Genomic DNA, 21,804 nt, shown 5'->3' with positions numbered 1-21,804 from the left:
CTTGCGCTGATTGGCTGGTCAGCATCGAGGAGGCTCGTGATTGGCTTAGCGGAAAATTTTGAAAAGATTCCGTTGAAGTGAAAATGTGTGTGTCCGAACGGAGATAGTTAGCTAAAAAAGACCAACAAGTTAGAATATAAGCGATTAATAACTTGATATCTACGATTCAAATGAATTTATAAACATTCACCGCGGGCTTTTGGACATTCACTAGAAGAACAGATGGACATGACGTCTTATTTTCAGTAAGATCTTCAATTGTCTTGTGTTCTAGTTTTGCATTATGATATAACCATGCCGCTTGTTATTTTCTTTCTTATGTTTATAGTATACTATTGTGATTGTGTTGAAAGTCTTTGAATGGATGTTTTTACTATATAGACAGTATAGTATCAGGATAGCATCTATTCTGCTTGAACATCTTCTGTCATTCACAAATCCTCATTTCAGGGCCTTGGAGTCTAGCGTCCGCAGTTATGTTGGCGATGACCCTTTAGACCCATGGGATAAGTCAGTAGATTTTTGATGAAATCTCCATCTGGTTATATATGCAGTGTTTCACATGTGTTGTGTTGTGTTGTGTTAGGTTTGTACAGTTTCTGGAGAGCAGCTTGTCGCTGGAGGAGAGGAAGGGTCTGTCTGTGGTGTTGGACCGCCTGGTTCAAACCTTCCTTCATGATGAACGATACCACAATGACCTGCGATACGTCACCCACTGTATCAAATGTGTAAGTTAACTCTCATGCATTCACAATCACATGGAACACACATAAAACTTCAAAAGAAGCTATTTTAAAGAAAGTTGGTAACCGAACAGCGCCGCCACCCATTCACTTCTATTGTATGGACACAAAACCAATGCAAGCGAATGGGTGCCGGTTAACAACATTCTTCAGAATATATATTTTTCGGAAGAAAGAAAGAACACACCGGTTTGAAATGACAAGAGGGTGAGTAAGTGATGACACGTCCTCCGCAGGCCAGTTTCTACAGCGATCCAATCGAGGTGTACAGTCATCTTCACAGTCAGGGTGTGGGGACGCAGGCCGCAGCGCTCTATATGGATTGGGCGCTTCAGTTTGAGAAGAAGGGACTGATCCCGCAGGCCGAGGCGGTGTACCAGAGAGCCCTGGAGAACAAGGCCCAACCGCAGGACAGCGTGCTTCAACAATACAAGTGAGTGATCGTCCCTGCTCTTGTTCAGGATGCTCTCGGGGTTGTTGATATCACGTGTTGTTGTGTTTCTTATGGCTTCACAGGCTCTTCCAGAGTGGAATATCTGCGAACGCTCAGACGACAGTGCCAGGTACAGTAGTGAATCATCTGTGTGAGCTTTTGAATGTCTGAGAGAGAGGACGATCATCTATACACCGCCGTCTCTTCTTCAACGACAGATCATGTGCGTCAGCCACTGCAGAACTCTCAGCTCGTCAATCAGACCCAGAGACAGAGAGACGCCGTCCAGACTCCGTGCAAGGTACAGACTGTCTGCTCTTGAACTGCGTGGTCTTACTGTCGTCCTGTTTTCTGATTCGTACGTGTTTGTGTGGCAGGAGTCCGAATGCGTCTCTCTGGCACCGAGAACAGTGCGTGTGTAAGTGAATCGTGTGGAGTACTGTAACTCAAATATTGCTGTGCATTTCTTTTGAGCCGTGTCTGAGCGTCTTTTCTTTGTGCACAGGATCTCGCGCTCGGAGAATAACCCGACCCGGGCGGCCGGCAGCAACGGTGCTGAGAGCGTGTCCATGTATTGTGTGAACGAGCTGCAGTGTGAGGGATCAGAGTTGTCTTTTGAAGAGCTCAGAGCCAGACGATACTTAGCTAAATGCAGACAGCAAGAGGAACAGCGCAGACTGGGTGAGAACACGTCCATGAATCCCTGACGTGTGTTCGAAACGCACGCACATGTGACGCCTGTGTGATAATGAGTGTTTTGTGAGCAGCGGAGGAGCAGAGGAGACTGTGGGAGGAGGAAGAGGAGGTGAAGAAGATGAAGAAACTCCTGGAAGATCTGGAGAAGAATGTGATCGTGCAGCCAGCGGAAGAGAGGAAGGTAAAGATGTCACTGAACCATCACACCTGCAAAAATCAGTGGGCGCAAGCCCTCGCTTCACAGCTCGCTGTCTGTTCAACTTGTTTTGGTTTTGGAGAGAGGTGTGGGGTTGAAGGCATGTGAACTACGACATCAGCATTTTTATAGGTTCATCTTCCTTTTCATTCTGAAAGATTCTGAAAGTAATCTAATTGTTTTTGAACTGTTTCGTACAGGATCAAGCAGCAGCATCGTTCAGCAGGACTGAAACCTCGGAGCGGGTGTCTCGGCATCAAACAGCACTGGAGCTCCGCACCGAACACTCCGCAGGGCATGCTGGGAAATCAGACAGCTGTCTGTCCTCCAGACACGTGACGGAAGCGAGCCGTCCCCTCATGGCTCAGGGCTCCCGGGCTGAATGTGTGAGCGGTGTAAGAGAGAGTGGAGGTGTGATGCAGACATTCAGAGAGTCAGAAGGCACTGAGAGCTCATCCGTCCATCACAACAGAGATCGGTGAGTAGCATCACATCACAGCTTTAAAGACTGGTTTTGGGTTCAAAATAAACAATGATCAGATACTGAAGGAATATATACACGCGCGGTCAGTGTTGAAAACTGTGTCCTTACGCTTGTCTGTGTTTATCTGTAGTGATGTGTGTAAACAGCCGGAGGCAGATGATGATGGGAATAATGCAGACCGTGAGTGTTTCTGTACATGACACACACACACACACACACACGTAGAGTGGCTGTATGTGGATTCACTCTCTGTCTCTCTCTCAGCATCATGTGGAGGGTTCAATCACTCTCATGTTACTCCAAACACATCTCTGTGTTTCATGCACGCCACACCATCCCGAGTTCTTCCTTCCCCCACTGTCAACACACGAGAAGCTTTGGGTAAGAACACACACGCCTGATCTCTCAACACCCTGATATCATTGTTGTGCTTTCATAACCTCAGATGTCCAAATTCGCTGTTTTTAGGAAACACTAGTTTTAAATGATTAAACACTGTGTTGTCGAAGATGACAAGCACTTTTAAAGGTGCAGTTTGTAACAATTTTGCAGTAAAATATCCAAAAAACCACTAAGCTAGTGTTATATATTTTGTTCAGCTGAGTACTTACAATATCTCAAATGTTTCCAACTACTTGTAAATCGTGAGAAAATCGCCATTCTAAACAGTGACACAGGGCTGTGCGGTCGCCTGTCTATGGCGTCATATCTGCCTTCCCCTTTGTTACGCCTTTACTGACCTAGAAACCGCATGACAACAGTGTCGTGGACAAATGCGTAAGTAGCGTCTAGCAACCCACTAGCTTGTTTTGAGCGGTCACTTATTTATGGACCACAATTATTCGCACATTTATAAAACTTTACCCCATCCGCTAACATGATTTCTCGTTTCATTTCATTTTACGCTCCTTCACGGCGTCATCAAGCTACGGCATTGTTGTTGTTTTGATCGTGCGCCCTCTAGCGGCGGTTTTTACAAACTGTAGCTTTAAATACTAGTGACCTGATGTCTGACACTCAGGCTTCAAAGCTTGTGTAAAAAACCCGAAGCATCTCACAGTGAAGCATCGTACCGGAGCTTCAGTTGTTTTGTCATAACCATGTGATCAGTGACGTCCGAAGCTTTGTTTTTAGACACAATCACGAGACCGCTTCGTATTCTGAACCCTTGGTATTTTTCGCTTCAGTACTGAACTGAGTGTGAAAAAATATCCTAAAAGGCAGCAAAAGTCTAGCCTCGCATTGTTGACCATGTCCTGTTCTTTAATAAAAATCTTTACATTTTTACTTACAAAAAATAAAATGTCAAGTCCCCAGTTCACAAGCACGTCGTAGTTATACAATAATTTTCTTTTTTTATCGATGTTTTATGTTTTTTATTGATGTAAAGTGACACATTACATGAAACATTAAAAATATAAATGGACACAAAGGATGCTTTTCCACCCTTTGACCACAAGATGGCGATAGTGTGCACCGTTTTGAAAAGCTTCGAGTAACGAACCATTTTATGATAAACATGAGTGGAAGTTCTACTAAACTTGGTAGTCACCATCACTATTAAAGTCCCCGTGAACCGGAAGTTGCGATCGTTTTTACTTCCATATTTTGACGCATTTCCCAGTGAAATGGAATTTTGAATGAGAAAAATTGTGGCTTTCGTCTTTCTCTGCAATTTGATTGGATGAATAAAAACAGCCGTTGCAATTTGAAATGGAACTGGCAGCAGACTGACAGTTGAAGGGGAGGAGTTAACAGATGCTCCGCCCAAGCCATCTAACATGTCATATACAGGACGGAAGTGCATTTTTGAAGATTATGAGGGCACGCAAATTTTAAAAAGAGAGTGACCCACATTAATAAACTATTTACAATAAACGCAGGAATATTTCATGATAAAATAGACACTGTAATTTTTATTTTCATTGGGACTTTAAATACTTTTTTAAATACATGTTTTATATGAAGGATTATTATTGTGTCAAACTTTACTTTTAAACATGATTGACAGTCTGTGTTAACACACATGTTCAGTTGTATTATGCTGAGATCTTTGCTGTGTAACGAATCTACACAGTCTGTCTTTAGCTATGATTTTTCTTGTTGTGTCTAGTGTGTGCAACAGAGGTTTGTGTGTGTGTGTTTTGTAGGTGTGATCATGGACATGTTCCAGGTGCCCACCCTCCTGCAGGAGAGCATGTTTAACAGTATGATTCAGCCTGAGGGCAGCTTTGAGAAGAGCTGCAGAATCACTGGTGACGTTCAGATCATTCTCTGGTTCTTATGTGCAATAAAGCATCACACACTGTCGCTGTCCTTCTGTAACCTCAGATGTCCAAATTCGGTGCTTTTCAGGAAATGGAAAAACACTGTACTTATTAAATGATTAAATAACTGCGTTGTCAAAGTCGACAAGCACTTATTTAATACTCGATATTTGCAAAACCCAGCGGCAGACAAAGCGTGACTAATAATGATTTATGGGAAAAAAATACAAACCACAAAGGCCCGGTTTCACAGACGAGGCTTAGCTGAAGCCGGTATTATGCCTCAGTTAAATTAAGTCGCTTTTATTAAAATGCCTTGGAGAAAGATAGTACTGGTGTGCATCATGACGTATTTTAAGGTATGTCAGGGCAATGTATTTTCAGTTAAGACCTCTCCAACTTTCATTATAGTCTGGGACTAGTCCTACTCCTTGTCTGTGAAACCGGGCAAAAATATGCAAACACGAGGATTTATTAGGACAGCAGCGATGTGTCTTGCTTCAACATCACGCAGTGTCTGACTCTGGTTTTGTTTGTGTTTTAGGCGGCGCCGCCTCGTGTGTTAAACCCAGCACAACTCCGTTCATGATCTATCAGGACACAGATGATCAGGAGAACGGAGGGTAAGATCAGGACTTCATCTGTCATGTGATGTAGTGTTTGTGTGAGGGCTCGGTTTGAATCCGTCTGTCTGTCTGTAGATCTGCTCAGTCTGTGCTCCGAAAGAAACCAGCAGTGAGTCGAGCGCTCGCCGAGATCTCCAAAACCAGCGTGAGTGTGTAAACCTGTATGTGAGTCTTTCTTCACTGCAACACAAAAGAAGATATTTCGAGAAACGTCTCGGTGGTTTTGTGTTCATACAATGGAAGTCAATGGGGTTCAGTGTTGTTTGATTATCAACATTCTTCAAAATATCTGAAGTTATACAGTAATCTGACATGACGCGAGGGGAATAACTCATGTGCTGTGTCATGTTTATGATGTGATGGTGTAAGTGATTGTATGTTGTTGTGTAGGAGACTCCGGTCAGCACCGAGTTCATCACAGATGAGAGCGCAGTGTGGGGAGCTCGTAACGTCTCGCTGGGCCCGTGTCCCAACCACACACGTGATTTCGCTCTGTCAGCTCATCTGGTGTCCACACCGCTGCATCCTCGCGCTCCGCACTCGTGGGATATGGAGCAAATGCAAGGTATTCAACGGTTGAATCGATATTTATTTCTTCGTCTCCTCACAGTATTGACAGCTGGATTTGTTCTCTCGCAGAAGAAAGCGTGCAGGTCGGAGGTGTCGAGAGCTCGGAGGAAAACCAATACGTGCGGCCGCCCACTAAACTCAGGTATGGTCTTGAATAAAGAGCGTTCTCTCTTCTTTCTTGGCTGAAGCTGATTGGCCCGTTTCTCATCCGTCCGCAGTCCAATCATGGAGCAGAGTCCTTTAGACGACAAGCCGTCCGAGATGGTGGAGAATATCAGCATGCGGGCTCAGGGCACTATCATCGGCGAGGGCGTGTCTTTAGCTCATCAGACTCCGGGTGTTTCTCTGACCCAACACAACCACAGCAGCAGACATCCGCTGGCCGCCCTGTCGTTCCCCGACCAGACCGCCCTGCGGACGGACGACGACTCTGTGAAATCCATCAGCGCCAAACCCAGCTGGAGCATCTACCAGAGCCCGGACAAAGAGCCTGGAGCAGATCTCATCACCTCTGAAGTCTCGGAGAGAGACGAGCATCAAGACGCAGCTGATATTCTCCTGCCCAAGAGATCCTTTCACAGGAGAAAGTCCGGGAAGAAACCACTGGAGAACCAGGACGTCCTCATGAGTCCCAAAGCCTCACCGGGATTATCCTGGTTACAGGTGGGCGCATCGGTTCCCACGGCAGAAGCAGATCTTGATGTCATGATGAGTCCTGGCAGGACTGCTGGAGTGCACCAGAACACCAGACCTATGTGGACCATCTACCAGAGTCCCGAGAAAGCCCCTGAACCAGACTTCCTGTGGGCGAAGAGCCCTGAGCCAATGGCAGAGCAGGATTCAGATGTGCTCTCGGCTCAAGAGGAAGTCCAGTTTCTGCTTCCGAAGAAATCGTTCCAGCAGCGGAGGTCCGGGACGGAGGCTGTGCGCATGTTGCACGAATCTCTCCTGAGGAGTCCGAAGCCGGTCTGTGAACCCGGCCCGGAGGAGCCCATGAGTCCAGCCGCAGGACGAGACCGGCTGTGCACCGCCAGCCCACCTCGACCAACAGAGATTGATCTGGATGTCATGGCGAGCCCGCCGCAGTGCTCCGAGAAGCGCTCAGACGCGAGACGAAGCGTCTCGATGAGCCCGGAGAGGAAGACTGTTTGTGCTGCGGATGATGTTCCCATGAGCCCCGACGCGGCGGACACGCCCACACCAGGTATTTAAATGAGGCGGAGGTGGAGCCATCCTGATCTTGAACACGCGTGCACGTGTAGGCCTAGTGTTAAGTGGATTAACCCAACACTTTACAAACAACCGATGAAAATGACAATTATTAAATGATATGAAACATGAAATGTTTTCAAATAGAAAGCTTTTTATACTTTCCAACTAACTTTTCAGCCCACTATAGCCAACTGAATTAACTAAACGAGTTCATTCACTTACTGCGTTCTCTTGTGAATTACTTTTATTTGCCAGTGACTGCATATTTCAACTGTTTAAACGAATCGGTTCAAAGGAGTCATTTGTTTGCGAGTCGTTCTCATCACGTGATCATCACAGGCGCGTTCAAACTCTCTGCGTAACTAACTTGCAGTATAACGCTGATTCAACGAGCCAACTGCACAGCTCAAAACATTACAACGATGTACCCCACATTTTTTTTTAGTAACCTTTTCAAGAAATCGAAGTAATATTCACCCGAACAGCCAAGAAATACAGCTCCTTATGAGGAAATTAAACGTCAACTCCTCAACGCCTCACTGTGCCGGAAACGAAACGGCGCACCATAGTGGCGTAATGCTGCAACTGCAGTTCCAAATGACGGTCTATTAATGCACGCAGTGTTTTTGTGAAGACACCCGACATAATCATTTTGCGAGAGTCGAGGCATCACACACCAGATACACGACATTGTTCAATAAAACTTGAAAGTTAAAAGTTTCAATAGTTTGTGTAGGTGGACTGCAGCTGGTGTCAGACCCCTGGGATGAAGACCTGATCGCTTCACTGCTCTCCAACCTTCAACCTCCTCTGTCCTCACATGCCAACCTCACCGTCTGGACCTGTCGTCTGCCCAGCATCACGCCTAAAATGACCGTCCAGATCGGTAAATCCCAAATGTGAATAAGCATGAGCGGAACCTGACTGAAAAGGAACTTTATTCAGTTTGTGAATGATGTGCCTGTAAATATGAACATATATATATATATGTGTGTGTGTGTGTGTGTGTGTGTGTGTGTGTGTGTGTTGTTTCAGCCCGACAGTCGCTGCGGGTGGATTTTGTTCTGGGTCAGGGAGCTTTCGCTACAGTCTATCAGGCCACAAACCTGATGAGCTCACACAAACTCATCCTGAAGGTGTGACCTGAACGCTGCTCGTCTCATATTTATATAAGGCTGAACATCAGAGTCATGTGACGCGTGTGCTGCTCCTCACAGGTTCAGAAGCCAGCCAATCCGTGGGAGTTTTATATCGACAGTCGGCTGAACGCCCGTCTGCAGCCGGCCGTGCGTCATCTCTTTAACACATTATACTCGGCCCATCTCTTCACCAACGGCAGCGTGCTGATCGGAGAACTGCACAACTGCGGCACACTCCTGGTGAGGATAGCCAATGAAATATGTTTTTATATCTGAGGGCGGGGCTTGTAGCTGCTCTATAGGCCTCTTTGGAAAACGTAAGCGATGCTGATCCAACAGTGGTCGAGAAGAACTTCGTGTTTCCACACAGAAGTTGAAACAAAATACAGCTGAACACTAAAAAAATATTTAAAACCAATATCTTGAAGATATAAAAAACTAAAATCAAAAGTGCTTCTGGACGCAGTGGTCTGTAAGATGATTTGAATGCATGGTTTGACATGAGAGCTGAACGATTATAGTTTGTTAAACTGCCGTGTGTGACGTGTTTCACGTGCAGAGCGCAGTAAATCTGTACAAGAGTCGCGGTGAGAAGGTGATGCCGCAGCCGCTGGTCCTTTACTTCACCGTCTGTATTCTGCACATGGTGGAGACGCTGCATCAGGCCAACATCATACACGCCGACGTCAAACCGGATAACTTTGTGCTGGGAGAGAGGTACGTGCGTCTGCATATGCAGATGATATTCATTCACAGTATGTGGGGATGTAGCGATTCACCCGCTTGAAAACCGATTATAATGTGTGACGATTCAAGTCGGTCGAGACGTTGAAAGAATCGCAGTACATGTTTTGAACAGCAGGAGCAAACTTGGTAAACGTGGATAGGCTGAAATTTCTTAAAGAAGGTTAGGAAAAGCACAGACAAAGTCTTAGTTTGTTTATATTAAAGAGACTTTTGTATTAACGATTATTTTGACCGTGGATTTAGAGAAATAATTAAAGGGCTGTTGTTGGCTGAACTCATTCTGGAAGCACGTCTGTTAGGACGATGAACCTCACAGTGATTTCCGCTGAAAGCGTGTCTTGTGTTCTCTCAGGTTTCTGGAGAACGAGTGTTTCGATGAGGAGAACCTGGAGCACGGTTTGACTCTCCTTGATCTGGGTCAGAGCATCGACATGACTCTCTTCCCAGCGGGCACAGCGTTCACTGCCAAATGCTTGACGTCAGGCTTCCAGTGTGTGGAGATGCTGAGCGGCCGACCGTGGAACTATCAGGTAACCGTCATCTCCGGACGAACCACACATCATTCACACGGATGTAGGGTGTATGGATGTAGTAGCTCACCTTGTAAGTGTGTTCGGAGCTTAATCTGGTGAATTAAAAAAAAGAAATGTTTTGTATAAAAAAGTGTCTACATTTCAAATACAAGCTTTATAGTGTTGAACTCACAGATGCTGTAGACCTGAATTGCTGTAGATTATGCTTTTCACAAATTGTGTCACAAAGCAGCACGTTGTTAAAAAAAAAAACACTTGACTGTTAAAAATAGATTTCAGTTGGATCGCTGGATTATAGTATTTCATCAAAAAGTATAAATCTGTTTTAACAGACAGATTTCTTTGGCATTGCGGGGACGGTCTATTGTATGATATTTGGGACGTACATGCAAGTGAAGAATGAAGGTGGAGTTTGGAAAACAAATGGAACGTTCAAAAGGTAAATGATGATGATTTTTTTATTCACCTTGACAAAACCTCATACACACAAGACCGTTATATATCAATACACAAAGAGCTGCTTGATTTTAGTTACTAGAGCAACAAAGAAACAGTGATGCAAAAAATACTCATCGTGTCGTCTCAAACCGGTCATTACGAAGACAAACAAAGAATGACGTTCGTGTGTGTTCATGTGTGTATATCCCGGTGGGGACCTAAACCTGAATACACACCAACACATGGGGACTCGTGTCACCGTGGGGACCAAAATTGAGGTCCTCATGGGCACAAAAGCTAATAAATTGTACAGAACAATATTTTTTTAAATCTAAGTGTTCTGTGATCTTTAGGTTTAGGGGTTGGGTTAGGGACAGTGTTGGGTAAGTTACTCTGAAAAAGTAATTAATTACTAGTTACTAATTACACATTCGATAATGTAATTAGATTACTGTACAAGTTACTCTCTTCAAAAAGTATTTAATTACTCATTACTAATTACTTTCTATATCCTACATCAACCTTGATGAGTTAAGTGATTCAAGGATAGACATGAAACGGCTCTTTTAATTCATTCAAATAAATAATATTAAACTACATAAAGTATTATTATTAATTACAAATGTGAGAATTATACATTAAAGCACGGATTTTAAAGTTAGACTTTGAATTTTTATGTAAATTCCTCTTCTGCACACACACATATTACACAAAGTATTTAGTTTAATTACATCAGAAGTAACTGTAATTAAACTACAGAAAAAATAAGAGTAATCCCTTACTTTACTTTTTCAAGGGAGAAGTAATTAAATTACAGTAACTAATTACTTAGTAACTAGTTACACCCAACACTGGTTAGGGATAGGGGATAAAATATACAGTTTGTACAGTATAAAAAACATTACGCCTATGGACTGTCCCCACAGAGATAGTAAACCAGACGTGTGTGTGTGTGTGTGTTATGGTACATTTTATGAATACATCTTTGTGTCCTGAATAAAAATAAATAAAGTGGACTGTACAGGTCATATCATCCTCCTTCACTCGATCTTTTTCAGAAACGTTCACGCTGACCTCTGGCAGAATTTCTTCCACACGCTCCTGAACGTGCCCGACTGCGGATCTTTACCGTGTCTGCGCAGTCTCCGTCTGCAGCTGAACGCAGTCCTGCAGGAGAATTACAGCAGCAAACTGCGCAGCCTCAAGAACAGACTGGTGGTTCAGATTCTGGAGTCCTCGCGTTCCTCGCGCAAATGAAGATGAAAATGTTTAAAACAGATTTCTTTTAGTCGTTGCCTTTTGTGTTTTACTGCTGCATTTTATATCGTGTGTAGAGTCATTGAAGCCTTTTGTAAATTGAAATAAACCCCGGATCATCTCGATTCCCACAGCTGTTGTTTGAACGGTTTCTCAGTGACACACAAGATGGCGCTGTTGGACAAAAACAATTTACCTTCAATTTACAACCATCTCGCTTGATCGTTTTTACCTTTTCTGAGTTTGTGCTTCAGAATGTAAATTCATCCACGATTCGAAAACACACTTGTCACCATCATGAGAAATATCTGAGATTTACGCAAAAGTTTCATTTCATCTCAATGATTTCTTCTAGAAAGTAAGTGATCTGATCGTTTATTTTTTATTCTTGTGGCTTTTTTCATAAGCCTGAATCCTGATCTCAGTAGTCAGGTCTAGAGGTGACAATGAGTTTTGTAATGTCTTGTCTGTCCACTAAAGTGACTTTAAAGAGATTATAATGAAAATTCTGTCATCATTTACTCACCCTTAGGTTGTTCCAAACCTGTATAAATTACTTTTTTATAAAGGAAGATATTTGGAAGAATGCCAGTAACCAAACACATCTCATCCCCCATTTACTCCCATATAGGGAAAATAAATACTATGGCAGTAAATGGGGTATGAGATCCGTTTGGTTACTGACATTCTTCCAAATATCTTCTTTTGAGTTTAGCAGAACTAAGCAATCTATACTGGTTTGTAACAATCTGAGGGCGAGTGAAAAGTGACCATTTTCATTTTGGGGTGAACCGTCCCTTTAAAGGATTAAAGGTGGTGATGGGTTGTGAGATAGTTTTAGTCGCTCCAGTGATGATATATGGAGTTGGATAAACTGTTCAACTACAGTCAGAGATCAGGTGTAAATCCCTCATCCTCCGTTCATCTCGACGCGCTCTCGTCCATCGTGAGGTCATCTAGACCTGATCTGTTTTCGTTTCATCTCAACAGCTTCTCGAATGCGTTGCCTTGGTTTCCAAAACTCATGAATGTTTGATCAAAATTCAGTCCCTTTGAAGGTCTTTTTTTGTCGCCTTAATCAAAATGACATCTTCCGTCTTGCCTCTGTTTCCATTGGTTACACCGCAGAAGGGGAATTCATTTTGTGCCTGTGAACAATGTGCTTTAAATATGAATTAAAGTCACATGAGGCTCAGACTGAAGAACAATACAAGACATGTAGAGATTACGTGATGACATCAAGCCTTCATTACAGGAACACAGGAGGAGGACTAACCTGAAAGAAATCAACTCCATTACTCATCTAGTTAAAAAAAGCATGTTAGATATATATTTTTGAAACCTTTCGTCCCTGAGAGCAGATTCAGAGATGTAAAGAAAGGATGGATGGATGGATTTTCTCAAACAAGTTAAATTTGTAATGCTGTTTTGGAAGAAAAATGAAAAACTGCAGTAACACAGCTGATCATATGGATATATACAACAATAATTTGACATCTGTAGGAAAATGTGCCATGAGTGTTTGTTATTGTGATAGCATTATGTCGACTGTTTTTTGGGGTCTGTGTTCAATATAGAAGCCTAGAACTACTGAACACACATACTTTAGAAATACATTTTTGTAAACATTCATTTTTTTCATAATTGTTTTAAGATTTTGAATGGAGTTAAATTTGCATCAGTAATACTTGAGTAACACTGTTGGCAGACGATTCATCCACTCTTGACACAGACTGTAGATAAAAATAATTTAAATGTCCTTTTCTGGATTTTTGTGAAATGGAATCACAAATGTTTTTCATATTTAATGTGTCAATATTAGCATTTAACAGTCAATCTCGCACACCTGTAGATAATGGATATGTGCGTAGGAAAAAAGACCTGTATACAGGTCCAAATATAAGCAAAAAAGAAACGAAATCCTTGCAAGCACTGTAGTGTGTGGGATTTCTTTTCGATGTCAACATTGAAATGCCTTCTAGAACAAGCCACCGTTCACATGTGAAAATGTACGTGTGAATCATATGTGACAGACGTGTTCTTTTTTCCAGCGTGAACTGATTCTATTTACTCTCTTCATACACATGTATGATCTTGTTGTGAGTACATGATCCCGGAGATTGTTTTTTTGTACATTTACATTATGAGTTCTTGCAGGCAATTGCAGTTTACAAAAATATACAACAGTTCTACAAATCATCAATTGATATGAAGAATAACACAAATTTGAGATTTAGTGCGTTTGGTTCGTACGAGTATTTCTGTTCTACCAAAGAAAGCATTTCCTATAGCATCTGATAGAAATGTCAAAAACGACACGGTTGTTGCAGAAGACTCAAAGAATCAGTAAATGAATCTGTAAGATCAGTATAGTGATATCAGGCTGTGACCTTCAGCTTCCATATGTGTGCAGAATCCACACGCACACCGTAGGCCTGTATAGCTACATTTACACACATCCTTTTATATCATATTTGTCATTTTAAAGTTTGGAACAGCAGAAATCGTTGAAACATTGACAGCTATGCTAGGTAAAGTGCAGTTTCTTTTTCTGCCCCGCTTTCAGAAAATGTTAAAAGCATCAGACAAAAAGCTCAAAAATGACGTGCACAGCAAAGAGAATAGCCATTTAATTTCATTTAAAACAGATTTTTAAAATTCTCTTCAATCCTGATGCATCACTTTAGCTGAGCAGTAAATTTAGTCATGGATGTGATGTTATTACTTTATTACACGGCTCGTTGGAATGCTTGATTCTGATTGGCCCGAACAACCGCTCAAAACTAATAACACACCGTAACCCGGATGCAGCAAATCATTTTGACAGGTTTTTTGGACAAATTCAATATAAATATGTCTTTTCATAACATATATGACATTATATTTACAAACGGTTCAACCAAATTGAATGTTCGTGACGTTTGAACGTCGTTTCTTACCTTAAAACCGAAACTAAACGGCTTTTCCTCGCGGAAGGTCTGTATTCGGTAAAAATGAGCTCATAAGATATTTCAAATTCACATTTCATGTCCAGTTTGTTTCTCATGTGGCAAGTAGGTGTGTAATAAGCGGGATCATGTACAAGCAGCCGGCTGTTATGGCAGAAATAAGCCCCTTCTGTGAGACACAAGACCCTCCGCTTCACGTCCTGATCACACTGTCGGCCATAACAACCGGCTGCCTGGACGTTATCCCTCACATATCTTACACGTTTATTTGTTTTCTTCGTGTGGCTGTGTTTGGGAATCAATCTTCCTCAGATTCTAGTGTGAAGTGTCGCTTTCAGACATCTGGACAAACATGCAGATATATGTGTGTGATGTGTCACAGAAGAGACCCGTGTCAAGTTGAGCTCACACAATGTTGATGAGTTTAGTTTGTTTGTGTGGACATCAATGAGGACGGGTCAAAATTAAACCAAATTGCCTTGTTTAAATGTTGTGTTGAGGCTCTACCCTGATAGCACACGTACATCTGGCAGACATCTATTTGAGTACATCTGCCGTTTGCTCATCCGCCCTGCATCTCTGAGACGTCTGCTGTCAGATGTCCTATAGACCTCTAGAAGACATCTCTAAGATGTGTAGGATTTAGAATGGATGTACAACAGCTCTTTCTAAGATGTTTAGCAGATGTTTTTCAGATCTCCAGATCTTTAGCAGATGGGCTATCTGGGTAATAACAAACAGGTTCTCTTCACACAAGGTTTGTGTTTGTTCCGAAGGAGCTCATCAAAGATTTCCAATCAATCAAAAGGTAAATAAAAATATACTTTAGAGTATTTATATAACGTCTCGGTACACAAGACAGTCTGCAAATGAGGAAAGATGATACATAATACGAATTCAAGAATAACTTACACACTCTTAAAAATGGAAGTGCTTAAAAGGTTCTTCACAGTGATGCCATAAGAACCATTTTTGGTTCCACAAAGAAGCATTCAGTCAAAGGTTCTTTAAAGATCCATCTCTTTCTTACGTTTTTATAATCACCTTTTTTGAAACAGGAAGGTTCTTATGGAACCAAAAAGTTCTGTTATGGCATCAAAGAACCTTTCGAAGCACCCTTTTTTAAGGGTGTAGACAACCAAAACATACGAATAAAATATCCCATACATGTCAATATGATATAAACTGACATTTCTGCGGGATTAGAATAGAACAGACAGAGCCGCTCCAGAAAGCTGTGCTCATGGGATCTGTATGTTGATGTTCATTGTGTCGGCATGAAGAGAGATTTCAGAAGACCCTTCTCCTCTTGAATGTGTCTGATCACCCACACGCGATCATGAGAGAGAGAGACTTCATGCATCTCCTCAGGTTGCTAAGATACATGCTGAGGTCTGCACTCTCAACACTCATCTCTCACTCTTTATCTATCTGAACTTTTACTTCTTTAACTCAACTCTGATAGTCAAACAAGTTTCCTGACGATTGTTTCGTGTGAAACTGTGTGTAAACGCAGGTGTTTTTAAATCAAGAGATAAAAGTGAAGGTCATTCAGGCGTTCAGAAGAAATGACCTGACGTTGAAAGAACAGAACATGTATGAGGAAAAGAGACGAGAGAAAGCTTGCTCTCTGCGAGTCATCTGAGTCAATAAAGTCAGGAAAAATCTTTTTGGAGTTTCGTCCAATCCGCAGTAGCTATCCCATTCCAACAAAAGACCTTTCCAGTTTGGCTGATTTGTGATTGTGTTTTCTGACTTGTTATTTTGTTTCCCGAATTGTTGTTGTGTTTTATGGTTTGCTATTTTGATGTGATATTGCGTTTTCAGGTTTGTAATTGTGATTTTAGGTTTGTTTGGCACTTGACGGCCACCGTACTGGAGCCCTTTAGAGACTCCTGTTCACCCTACAAAACCTCTGGTCTATGTTGGAGCGTCTGAAAGAGGTTTATAAATGTGTCTGAGGACTGAAAGCACTTACAGTGTGAAACACTGATCCTCATTCAGACTTCGGTTAGCTTGTGACTTGTATATTTGATATGTCTTCAGCACACTGACCATCAAACATTCACCTGTTGAACTGTTATACTTAACGCGAGTGTCAGCCAATCACGTGCCAGCAACGGTGAAGATCTGCTGAAGGATGAGAGTGACCGTGTTTTCAGGTGAGATGGGCTGTTGGTGTTTGTGTGGTTTGTGAGTCACAGTCTCTGCTGTTCTTCGGTTTCCTGCAAGAAAACAACGGCATGGCAAAGTCACACCACGTTCCAGCCCACGTTACAACAGCGTCTATTCCATTTACTGAACACGTCTCAGAGGAACGACTGCGTACATCTGAGAGTAAAGAGATGAGGATGGAGCCGAACGGTTGCATATTCAGACGGTGAAAGATGTATTGAGGGTGTCACACCTCTTTCTTCTGCTGTGTGATGAAGCGCTCGTCGTTTCTTTCACCTCTGGTGTCAATGTAGACAAGCTCATCATAAAGCGTTTACACTGTAATAACCTGACAGCCATGAAGCTCACGTATCAACACGACATGATCCTCATCACAGACCACTCCACGCCAACTTATGCACGGTACAAATCATATTAATATCATACATAGATGTGTCTGTATTGTCGTTCACAGCTGTTTCACCTGTAGTTTAATTTCGCCCTGCATTCTGTTGTGTCCCTTTCATCTCAAATCAAATTTAATTAACGAATAACATTCGTATTACACTACAGCTCTGATAAAGCACAGTTTTATTTTATGCTGGGCAGAAGTGAATCATATGGGACTTAAAGGGACACTTCACCCGAAAATGAAAATCCTGTCATCATGTGCTCACCCTTAAGTCGTTCCAAATGTGTCTAAATGTCTTTGTTCTGATGAATACAGAGAAAGATATTTGGAAGAATGCTTGTAAACAAACAGATCTCAACCCCCATTGACTCCCATAGTAGGAAAATGACTTTATCAATTTTTTTTGTTCTGTTGATCACAGAAGAAGATATTTTGAAGAATGTAGGACAGCAAACAGTTCTGGGGCACTTTTGACTACCGTTGTATTTTTTCCTACTATGGGAGTCAATGGGGGGCAAAATCTGTCTGGTTACAAGCATTCTTCCAAATATCTTTCCCTGTGTTCATCAGAACAAAGACTTTTATACACATTTGGAACGACTCAAAGGTGAGTAAATGATGACAGGATTTTCATTTTGGGGCGAACTGCCTCTTCAAGCGCTTTTGCAGTGTTTTATTTAGTGAGACATTTTCTTGCTTCCATTTTCGTTTCGTTTCATTTCGTTGCGGTGTTTATGTGATTTATGTCAGTCCTCGGGTGTGTCAGACAGAAATACGATGTTGATTTGTGTCTTTTTCCAGGTGTGTGTGAAACCGTTTGCTGTGAACCTCATTGAAGCTCTGATGGACATCAACACACATTCAGTCTGATTCTGCTGTCTGTCAGGAGCATTTACTGTCAGCTCTCGTGTAACCAGAACAAAACACATTCGTGGGTTTGTGGTTTGTTTCTGCTATATAGAAGATCTAGCAATGTCCTTGTTTTAACGGATTGATATGCATTCATCACGACTCCATGCTTGTAGTTTATTCTGCATTAATGAAATGATGTCACAGGGTTTTTGTGAGTTCTGTGTACGTGATAAAGATGTTAACTTTAGAGACTTTCCCTCCATGCATCAATCTAACATACAAAACATCGTCGCTGGGATTTTGAAAATAAAGTGAAATGTGTCCCCAGATTTTGTGGTAAACTTTAAAACACAATCGCACATTTGCAGTTCTTGCAAAAATGCTTTCTGTCATTGGACTAAATGGACTTCTTTGGGAATGATGTTTAACACTCTCTCACAATCTCTGTTTTCCCAGCATGCAGAGCTTCTTCTGCAGAGGCGGTGGGCAGTTTGGTTACACACAGATGAAAGACTCGCTCTGGTTTTCAGCTCTGGAGAGACGTCAGCACACACAGAGAACGCGAAGCACTTCCACTAGCTGTGTGTGTGGCTTTCCATGTCAATAAAAGAAGACGGAGAGAGAGAGAGAGAGAAAGAAATGTTTTTCAAACATAATGTACTGATGCTCGGGTGTATTATCAGATCTAAAATTATGGAGGTTCATGTCAAGTCATGCGACTGGAAACTCAAATCATGAAAAATCACATTATTTTCTAAAATACATTGTAAAAGAAGGGGAAAAAATATCAACCATATGTACAGAATTTTACTGCTATTTTTTTTACAGATTTTTCATGTATAATGGCCAAAGAACTGCAATTTGACCAAATGTTACTGTTTTATGAACAGATTTTTGAAATACAAAATTACAAATGACTGAAAAAGACTGCAAATAAAAAACTGTTATTTTTATGGTATATTTGTGGCGCCCCAGCTGCCGGAAAATGTCAGTTTTTTACGGGATTCTCTTTTTGAAATACGGTCAAAAATCTTCAAAAGAATCGACAAATCTTCAGCTTTTGTTGAAACTAGTAACTTTGTATTAGCACCTGTTGTGTTATTGCTCCTGTCTGACATATCGCTTATTGCTCCCTGAACTCTCTGTGAGTCACTTTGGATAAAAGCGTCTGCTAAATGACTAAATGTACATTACAGAAAAAGACCACAAATTTATAACTTTAAAGCAGCAATTTTTTACCTGTACCATTTTACACCTGTGAACAGCACACGTTTTCTGACTTATCGACAGCAAATCTCCTGTTTATTACCAGCGAAGTGACTTTTATTGCTCTTTTTCTTCTGTGATGCGATTATAAGTTTCTCTGTTTTACAGTGCTTGGGTATGTCATAGAATACTCAATTAATTTATTAACATTGGAAGGTTAAGAAGGTTAAGAAGAAAAAAAAGCTGCACGGATCGACATTCTCTGGTTAAATTATGTTAAAAAACGTTTCTATAAAAATCAACTAGGATTTACTTCGTTTCTTTGTGTTCATTTGCGCACACAGTTTTTTCAAGTAAATTTGACTTAAATTTTTAATTGTTTTTTACAGTATAGACCAAATTAAACAGTGTTTCTAACACAAACCAGAGTTTTTTTACTCATCTGTAAACACAGTATGTTCTCGTTTTTTTGTCTTGCACAAAGCCTCACGTGAGAAATCAGAGGGAATCTCAGTTGCCCCTAATGCCTCCGTGGGACTGTCATGACCCTGCCACAAGACACAAGAAAGTCATGACGAGAAGAGGCAGGATCATGACAGTCCCACGTGTCATGAATGTTCGAGGAAAGAACCCAGTTCCCGACAGTGTTGCAGTGTTGGGTAGAAAAACGAGAACATAACTAATATCAAAACTAGAAACAAAAACTTCCCACAAGGGGGAAAAACAAGCAAACAGGATAACTTAAACTGACAATTCAAACGACTAAGACAAGACTAAACAATACATATGACATCAAGTCAAGAGGCACGGAATCCAACTTGGCGAGGTACAAACTCGCAAGGGTACAAAACTCCTATGTTTCAAAAAGCAAAGTTGCAAAACGAATCAGCGCAGGACAGCAAACACAAGGGCATTAAATAAGGGAACTAACAAGGGAAGATAACAATGGGCAGGTGTGGGTAATGAGACACAGGCGGGAAGCTAAACGAGGGGGCGGGGCCAATGACGAGAGCGCATGGAATGCAAAAACAAACAATTCCATGTTCCTCTCCACACTAAACACGTGGGACTGTCATGACCCTGCCACAAGACTAGAATGACCAGAAGAGGCAGGATCATGACATCCGTGTTCAGCTGCTTTGTGTCACTGTGTTTGTTGATCTCTGGGGTTCATCTGAACTGATGCTGATGCTGATGCATTTAAATTAAAATAACTATATTTGTATAAAAAGAAACTTTAATATATATAAAGCATTTTAAAGTAATGAAGCATATTATCTTTTGATCTTATTGTAAACCTATATAAATCATTTAAATTCAGTTGATTCTGTATTGATATAATCAGTAGCTGCACTGTAAAACTTTGCTGTATTTTTGCAGCAGGTTTGCCAGTAACTTACTGTAGATTTAATTACTACGTAATATACTTTCCAATTAGTACTGTTTTCAATTACTTTAATCAAAATTAAAACGCTTTGACTTTTGAGATTCAAAATGAGCAAGAAAAGACTGGCATTAGCACAGCAACACTGCAAAAAAGGACATTCTTCCTAAGCATTTTTCTCTTGTTTTCTGTAAAAACATTAAAAACTTCTTAAATTACGATACATTAACATAACAAGAAAAGTGACCCAAGATATTTAGTCTTGTTTTGTGAAAGAAAAATATATAAACTAGGTAAATTTATGCTTAAAACAAAATTGTACATGAAATCTACAGTAAGTTACTGGCGAACCTGCTGCCAAATTACAGCAAAGTCTTACAGTGTGCCTTCTCAAACTTTCACTGCAGCCGTGTTTATTCCTGCCTTGTAAATGTGTTTCAATTCATGACATTTTTTCATAATGATCTCGTCGTCTTCAACAGAAAAGTCAATCAAACCAGAAGTCAATCGAACTGATGATGCTTTCCATGTACCGTGTGATTGGCTGTTTGCCGCACGTGTCAAACTTTCAGGTGCCTCACGAGCTCTGATCAAACCTGAGTTGACAGAGAAGGTTTATACCAAGCGTTGTGCGACAGCTGAACCTGATCTGAACCAGGTTGTGTTTGTCTGGTTTTGTCAACTCAAAACTTACTCTGCAACTCAGTGTTGGTTCACCTCGCTTCGTGAGATAGCCCCAGCACAGCTCTCAAGTGTTTGTCAGAAAGACAGATGATGTTTCTCATGCAGTCATCATGGCTCTTTCTGGACGGTTCTCTACTGCTGAAGAAGAGAACGTGTCCATTGGTTACTCTTTAATGTGTTGTCTTCCATTTCCTCCAAACTGTTTTGGTTGATATTATGGAGAGACGAACAGTCTCCAGGCAACAGAGTTTGACCACGACAGGCCTACGACAACAAAGCAAAGGGTTATATATATCCATCATGACTTTAACTCTCTCTCTCTCTCTCTCTCACACACGCAAACAACAAACCTGTTCAAACAATTCCACCTGACATGCAAACAACTCTCTTAAAAGTCACGAAAAAATGTCAGTGAAATGTGGACAAAAAGTGTAAACAAGCTTTTCGAAAGCGAAAAAAATCTTGTGTAAAGCTGTCAATATTCTGTCAGCCCGTCTGAAACTGTCTTACCCCTGTGGAGGTTTATGTCGTCTTCAGTGGAGGAGGATGAGGGTGTTGTAGGGCTGTATTTCACCTCCTGATCTGCTCCTCACATCTCTCCTCGAGGTCACCGGATGAGAGAAAGAACGCGTGGATCATTAAGCTTCAGGCAGAAAACTCAAGAGATCTCTAATGAAATCCTTGTCAAGGACGCACCTCTTCTCCTGAGACATGAGACGGGTTATTAACGTAAGATGTAAGAGTGCGGCGAGAAGAGAAGGAGGTGAAAGAGAATGTGAAAATGAGACGTCATTAATATATAAAATAACACATGCATATAAAG

At 41.5% G+C, this 21,804-nt stretch overlaps 1 protein-coding gene across 1 annotated transcript; it reads left to right on the top strand.

Annotated features, from left to right (window-relative positions):
• Window positions 1-77: 77 nt before the first annotated feature.
• Window positions 78-13,092, top strand: bub1 (BUB1 mitotic checkpoint serine/threonine kinase). The gene is made up of 25 exons (XM_057353774.1): window positions 78-245; window positions 451-510; window positions 587-728; window positions 980-1,176; window positions 1,260-1,306; window positions 1,395-1,477; window positions 1,554-1,594; window positions 1,682-1,857; window positions 1,944-2,053; window positions 2,269-2,546; window positions 2,683-2,732; window positions 2,817-2,933; window positions 4,703-4,807; window positions 5,364-5,442; window positions 5,521-5,590; window positions 5,836-6,010; window positions 6,085-6,157; window positions 6,234-7,219; window positions 7,955-8,113; window positions 8,263-8,363; window positions 8,445-8,606; window positions 8,926-9,083; window positions 9,466-9,643; window positions 9,979-10,085; window positions 11,143-13,092. The coding sequence occupies exons 1-25, from the start codon at window positions 223-225 to the stop codon at window positions 11,339-11,341; spliced, it is 3,876 nt and encodes a 1,291-aa protein (XP_057209757.1). The 5' UTR covers window positions 78-222; the 3' UTR covers window positions 11,342-13,092.
• The last annotated feature ends 8,712 nt before the right edge of the window (window positions 13,093-21,804 follow it).

Source organism: Triplophysa rosa, linkage group LG15, assembly GCF_024868665.1.
Source record: "Triplophysa rosa linkage group LG15, Trosa_1v2, whole genome shotgun sequence".
In the NCBI taxonomy this organism is placed as follows: domain Eukaryota; kingdom Metazoa; phylum Chordata; class Actinopteri; order Cypriniformes; family Nemacheilidae; genus Triplophysa; species Triplophysa rosa.
The sequence above is the reverse complement of the archived record's forward strand: the minus strand, read 5'-3'. Positions and strand labels throughout refer to the sequence as shown.

Bases quoted from the DNA above. Each gene is read 5' to 3' on its own strand.
- bub1 (XM_057353774.1), top strand. From the start codon at position 223: ATGGACATGACGTCTTATTTTCA. The intron at 1,478-1,553 runs GTACAGACTGTC...TTTGTGTGGCAG, and splicing joins CCGTCCAGACTCCGTGCAAG to GAGTCCGAATGCGTCTCTCT. The intron at 8,114-8,262 runs GTAAATCCCAAA...GTGTTGTTTCAG, and splicing joins TAAAATGACCGTCCAGATCG to CCCGACAGTCGCTGCGGGTG.